We start from the raw sequence: 6,703 nt of genomic DNA, 5'->3' as shown, positions 1-6,703 counted from the left end.
AGATTTTATTTATTTCTGCATGTCAGATGTAACTTGAGGGTGATCAGCACCATTTGCCAGATAGCTTATAAATAGGGAGCAAGAAAGAAATGGAAACAAATGACCATGTGTTCAAACAGTGCCTCACTCCAGCATACTGGTTCCCAATATGGATGATGTTTGTTTGAGCAGCACATTGGTGTTATTCTATTGAATAAATGAATGGGCTTTTTCATAAAGGGAGAAAAAAGACGAAGGAAATGCTGAAAATTCAGCATGTTTTGGATAACAATAACGTTTGGTGTTTCTAGTCTTTCCTTTTCCTACTTAAAAAGTTTAACACAATTTATTTTTGTTTCCATAGTCCTGTTCTTCAGTCAAAATAAACTTTGATAAATCAGACACAGTTATGTTAAGGAAGTCAAGAGGGAGTTGATCCATCTGTTGCAAGGAACACACTTTATGCTGCTTGAAGACCCTGCCTCAGTGGTGGATGGCGTCGTCTTTCTGGAAGTGATAGTGTTGCCCATGCACCATCATACCCTCATTTGTTCTTTATATAGTTGAGTTTCAAAGAAAAATCTTCTGATCCTCCAGTCCACACCAGTTATGTCCAGCTAACTCTGCAGATACCGCAGTGCACATGCAACTACATTAGGCATGAAATAAAATATTCTTCTGTGTAGCAGACTTTGCAACAGTTTTGTAACCTGTTGATATACCGCAGCACCCGAAAAACTTTATGCAACTAATGTATTTTGTATTTTGTTTTGTCTTCTCTTCAGAAATGGGTCCACTAACTGCAATCATTTTCCTGGCTGCTTTGATACATCAATCTGCTGGACAGGTAAGAGCATTCATCCATGTGCAAAAGAGCCATATCTGAGCCTGTAGTATAGATCTCTCATGTTGTTTTGTCTTGTCCATCTAGTAATCTTTAAAGTGTTAAAATTCAGAGTTATAATTGTTTTTCACATGTCCTTTACACATTTTTCTAGGATTTTTGTATTAAAGTATTTCATCTGCCTATCATATTCTCCTATTCACTTGATTATAACCATTTTGATTAGGAGTTTTCCCCTAAATATGAACTGAAGCTACTCCAAAACCATGTATCTAAGTATCAGACATCTACTCTTCACCACTCCTCAGAGAGGATTAACCTCATAAGATGTACATATCTACCATGTAGACATTTGGATGTGACCTATTTGTCAAGATCTGCTTGGTAATGAATTTTGATTCATTTTATATAACTTGGAAATCATAGAATTTAGTCTCTCTCATTTTATGCTTTTCTTCTTGACCATAAAGGCAAACTAAGAGGATTTTTAGATATCTATTTCTATGGTGTAGATATCTAAAATTAAATAAGATGAATTAATGCCTAGAACAGACACCATCACAACAATGGTGGAATTCATCTCACTGACTTCATTATCAAAAAATTAGCTGTTTAGATCTCAGACAGGCTGCCTCTAGATGAAGTTTCTTTCAGTCCTAAGAAGGAATTTTGTGAATTGAACCACCTCTGCCCTTTCCAGTAATAACAAAGAGAGTGAAGATGTCTAGCTTAGACCCTGATGACTAATTTTTAGACGTTAAGTGGGAAGAATGCCATTCTGAAGGATGTTTTAGCCTGAAAAATCTCATGTAAGCATTGCAAGTGGTTTTCTCAGCACGATCCATGGTCTGACGTTGCTGACAGCAGACAGTCTAAATCATTCATTGCTTCTGGACCTTAGGTACTTCAGAAAATGGTCTGGAAACAGCCCTAAATTCTGATCCAGCATCAAATACTTTCAAAGCTTGCAGGTGACAGGAGCATGCAAGAGTTTAAGGCCAGTTACGAGATTTGGATCCAAAGCTAAGCTTTCTGCATGTTTGATGAGGAGACATCTGGAGAGAGCGCTGCAATCTGCAGGTTCCACTTAGGCTCATGTCTCCCTCTGAAAAGTGCAGTTCATATGAATGAAGCGAGAAAAATATCAGCAGTTATAAGAATTGAAAAAACAGTAAAAGAAAGTTGAGAATTTCCCAGGAGCTTTACTTTGACAAGAAGCTAGTAATTAATTTTGTTCATTAAACCTTTGAGAACTGGAACCACCATTGTTATTATTTTCCATTTCAGCCTGAAAAAATGGATTTTTCTTTCTCTGCTCTTTCTGAGACTCAAAACCGACAACAGATTGTTGACCAACACAATGAAATAAGGAGATCTGTCATTCCCACAGCCAGCAACATGCTGAAGATGGTAAGCTATGCATTGTGGCCAACCTGCTTTCCAGATCACTAGCAGAAGATTGTAGCCTTCTAAACAATCCACAACACAGTCACAACAGAGAGCAGGAAAAGTGCTCTGGGATTAAGAGGTGAAGAAAACAGAATTTTATCCCTGTTATTCTGCAGGCTTCATGCTTAGTCTTGCACAGCTCAATGCTTTCACTTGCAAAATCATTACAATGATCTCAGAACAGGTCCCAACTGCTACTCGAAGTCTTTCTCTTAATCACCATGTCTTAGTTCCCACAGTTAGCAAAACTCAGTTAGGCAGCGTGGGAAATGTCTGTGAGGAGATTTATTCTACAGTGGGGTGGAAGAAGTTGTAAATGGGAATTAGACCACTTGTTTCTTGTTTAAAGCTTCAAAAAAGAGCTCGAGTAGCTCATGCACACAGGAGAGTTCTGTGAGAGGTACTGTGTCCCCAGGAAAACCTCAGCCTAGGGTTATTTGTATAGTGGAACTATGAAACACAGGTTTGCCCCAACCATGGGCCATTTATTACCATCCAATCTATATTAACACAGCCTGGAGAGTAAATCACAAGTTCTTACATTATGTTTGCTTATTGAAACAGACAGCAAAACGTGACATCCATGCCCCAGTGGTGTAAACTGGCGTGACTCCTCCACTTTCTGCTGAGCACCACAGGAGCATTCAGCACACTCCCCAAATCACTCCCTGATTTTTTTTCTTCTCCTTCATGGACTGCACTGTGATCTGGGTACTTCATCTTTTGTGTCTTTCAGACGTGGAATGAGAAAGCTGCCGCCAATGCTCAGAAATGGGCAAATAAGTGTCAAATGAAGATCAGTCCCAGAAAGGAGAGAATTGTTAATGGTACCTGAAGAACTTGGAGCATAAGCTGATGGGTTAATGATGATCTGCAGATGACCCCTGTGCCTGTGAACTAGAAATAAGGATACCTTTTAATCAGATGTAGTATATCTTTTGAGGATCATTAAATACAAAAATATCATCCTTGGCATAGAAAGACCCTGAAAGATAAATTGTGGAAGCCTGAGAGAGAAGGGGAGGCTATACATTTACCCTGTTCTTATACCCTTTGTTAAGTATCTGCTTTTTGTCCCTGCTGGAGACAAGATGGTGCAATAGACAGATGACCCTTTGGTCTAAGTATAGCTATTCTTGTGTAACATTTTGTATTTGAATACATATTTGGGACCTAAAGCTCACTGAAATCAGAGGAACTCTGCAGCTTTCATAGGGTCATGTGCACTGTCCTCTTTTCAAAACCACAGGGCAAACAGGTTGGCATCGTAGACCATTTTTAGGATGCAATTATGTCATACCTACCACCCTAGATCTTGCTTCTTTCCTGGGTAATAAAACTGACTTACTTCTACTTTCAGGTGTCCCCTGTGGTGAGAATATATTGCAGTCAACCTACCCCAGCACATGGGCTGAAACAATTAAAGTATGGCATAGTCAGAAGTACAATTTCAAGTATGGGGTTGGATCAATCAAGAAAACTGACAAAATCCAGAGCTATACTCAGGTATGGAGAACTGAAACAAATAGCAACGATACACTAGAATTATATGAGTACAATGGGCTAAGAGATTTTTGTTATCAGCAAAAAAACCTATCACTGTCATCAAACCATTAGCTATCAATCATTCACACCCTATCCAAAGCCAACTGACAAATTAAAACCCTTTTGCATCTACTTCAGAGACCCTGCAACAGGTGTTTAAGAAGAGCTGTTCAGAAGACAAACATGGTTCAGCAGAAAAAAATGATGAAATATCTTTAATCTTAAAATAAGAGGAAAACGCTGAAATATGTATACGTTTTATATGGAGGGGGTTGAAATATTTGATTAGGAAGATTCAGAGCAAAATATCTATGATGAAAATATTCAAATATAAACTTTTGCTGTCCTCCCAGAAAATGTGTCTGAAACATTTGCAAACTGGAGGACATGGCTAACTCGTTTTCTTAGTTATTCTTCCTGACTGCTAAATTGTATATTTAACAGCTAAAAGAAACACACAGAACAAAGCAAAAACCATCTTCCAGTTCTGCTATTTTGTGAGCTCTTTGATGAGAATTCAGAGTACAAATAAAACATGCCTCTGACTTAATGTATTTATTTTCAATTCTACAGCTAATCTCGTATAACAGCTACCAGGTTGGATGTGCAACTGCCTACTGTCCTAACAGCCAGTTCCCTTTTATGCGTGTTTGCCATTACTGCCCTTCGTATGTACTGCCCTTTTATTCTTTTAACACGAGATAATTCTGGATATGTTTTCAAAAAATCCTGTGGTCCATTGGTCATGTGTAGGATCAAATGCTTACAGTTTATTTTAACTCTGGATAATTCTGAAAACACCAATGTGAATTGTGACTGTGGGAAGTAAGTAGAAACAATTGTGAATTAGCATGCGGTCAAAATATTGATGTTTATTTTTATTTCATATTAAAACAGAAATTAGGGTGTCTCAGCATATGAATAAGGTCCTAGATGTGTTAGGACATGGCTTACAAGTCGTTCTGTAACTTTCATCACAAACAGGAAAGTTAGAAGCAAAGTGAAGGCAAACAGCAAATGGGTATTTACAGGGGTAAAGAGTACATCTGTAACCCCTGCATGTCAGAGGGATCTGTTGAGGTTATTTCCTTATAATCTGCAATGCATTGAGAAGCCATTAGAAAAGCAGAAGCTTGGAAGCAGAAAAGATCTATTTTTTTTTAACTGGTAGTGCTGTACAAAGACAAACTGCCAATTAATTTTCTTTCCTCCTCTCCCAAATCTTATCAGCCTTCCCATTTGAAATTGAGATTCTCGTAGTCGTAGAATAACTCAAAGTAAAATGTGAAAAATTGCTTTATTCAAAAAACGGTGGAATTCTTTCACTGTGGGAAAGGATTTAAGCTTCTGTTAGAGGCTCAGAGCTGCTCTTTGATCTTGTTTCATGATGTCTTTCTTTGGACTTTCAGAGGAAATAATCCAATGCAAATAACTAAACCTTACAAAAAAGGACCAAAATGTGGTGATTGTCCGGGCCACTGTGACCATGGGCTTTGCAGTAAGTGAATCCATGTTCCTCCTCACGGAAAATGCTCTGCCATTTCAGATAGTAACTTTGTTCCTGAGTAGTTTTTACTTTTTCATGTTTACCTCTTGCTAGTCTGGAAGCAAGTCACCATAGAACTTCCTCTTCCATTTCCCTCCCCAGTAACAGTAGTAATTAAAAATCCCACTAAAATGGATGCAATGGATGAATTGTGCTGCTGTCTAGCAACAAATGCAAAACCGTATAATCGGTGTCGTGCTGCCCTCTTCTGGAAAGTTCAGGACAAAATACTATACTGCTCATCTAAGGGCATGTACAAGTTGTCAGGATCCGTGTGTCCACATGTACCTAGAGACATGCTCAGGCCCTTGGGTTTTGCAGACTTCCATGTGGAGCAGGTCAAAGTATGCAAATATACAGGAGCTGCAAGACACCACCCTTCTGACTGTATTCCCATTTCTATAAAACAGAAGAAAATAATCACCTCACGTTTCTGGGGTTTATTGCTCTGTTTAACTCCTGAAAGCTTTGCAAATGTGCTGAGACCCTCAAGTAGAGAATGCCAAATATTTTTAAATAAATTAAAATGTCTTTCAGTACTATCATATCATATACCATCTTACATCATTCAGTGTGCACTCCCAGTTTCAATGGATTTATAGCAGGGATGACTGTTCTTTGCAGATCTTTACTTTGCTTACAATATTTGTTTTATTTTCTTCCATCTTAAATTAATATTCAAGTAATCTTAACACCAGAGCAGAGGAAAAGGTACAAAGAAGACTATATAGACTTGAAAATGAATGAGAAAATACATTTTGGAAAACATACAAGTATCAGACCAGGACCAGGTTCTCAATTACTATTTCACATTTTTGTTTCTATCTGTTTATTTTAGCCAATCCTTGCAAGTATCAAGATTTATTCACAAACTGTGCACATCTGAGAATCTACTTGAACTGTAACCTTTCGGTAATGAGCAAAAACTGTCGTGCTACCTGCAAATGCGCCACTGAAATCAAATAATGTCCAGGTGGATGTCATTACAGCGGCTTTGAGACCGGCTTATTTGGAAAGAATAAAACTAACCATGAAGTGTATTTGCTTTCAGTTTATCAGCTCAGACTAAGCTGTTGGTAACATTTTTATGAAATCACGCCATTATTTCAGTCCTAAATTAGTCTAGTAACCTGAGTAACCTCTGATGTCATTTTAGGCTTAATAAAAATCATCTTTAAGCTACTAATGGATTGTTTTACCCTTTTTCTTGCAATGGAACTTCCACTGATTCATTTCTTTTTAATGGGAATTACTCTTTTAAAACAATTTTTGTAATATGCATTAAATTCCACTTAACTTTCTTCCGCTGCCTTTTCTTTGGTTATAAATGGAATGTTATC

General features: G+C 37.8%; 1 protein-coding gene across 1 annotated transcript; it reads left to right on the top strand.

Annotated features, from left to right (window-relative positions):
- The first annotated feature begins 766 nt into the window (after nt 1-766).
- Nucleotides 767-6,329, top strand: LOC112965192 (cysteine-rich venom protein-like). Its single transcript, XM_026063967.1, has 7 exons — nt 767-844; nt 2,111-2,233; nt 3,009-3,099; nt 3,633-3,778; nt 4,391-4,485; nt 5,227-5,315; nt 6,202-6,329. The coding sequence occupies exons 1-7, from the start codon at nt 767-769 to the stop codon at nt 6,327-6,329; spliced, it is 750 nt and encodes a 249-aa protein (XP_025919752.1).
- Nucleotides 6,330-6,703: the final 374 nt, after the last annotated feature.

This window comes from Apteryx rowi, unplaced genomic scaffold (assembly GCF_003343035.1).
Source record: "Apteryx rowi isolate R43461 unplaced genomic scaffold, aptRow1 scaffold_205, whole genome shotgun sequence".
Taxonomy (NCBI): Eukaryota; Metazoa; Chordata; class Aves; order Apterygiformes; family Apterygidae; genus Apteryx; species Apteryx rowi.
The sequence above is the reverse complement of the archived record's forward strand: the minus strand, read 5'-3'. Positions and strand labels throughout refer to the sequence as shown.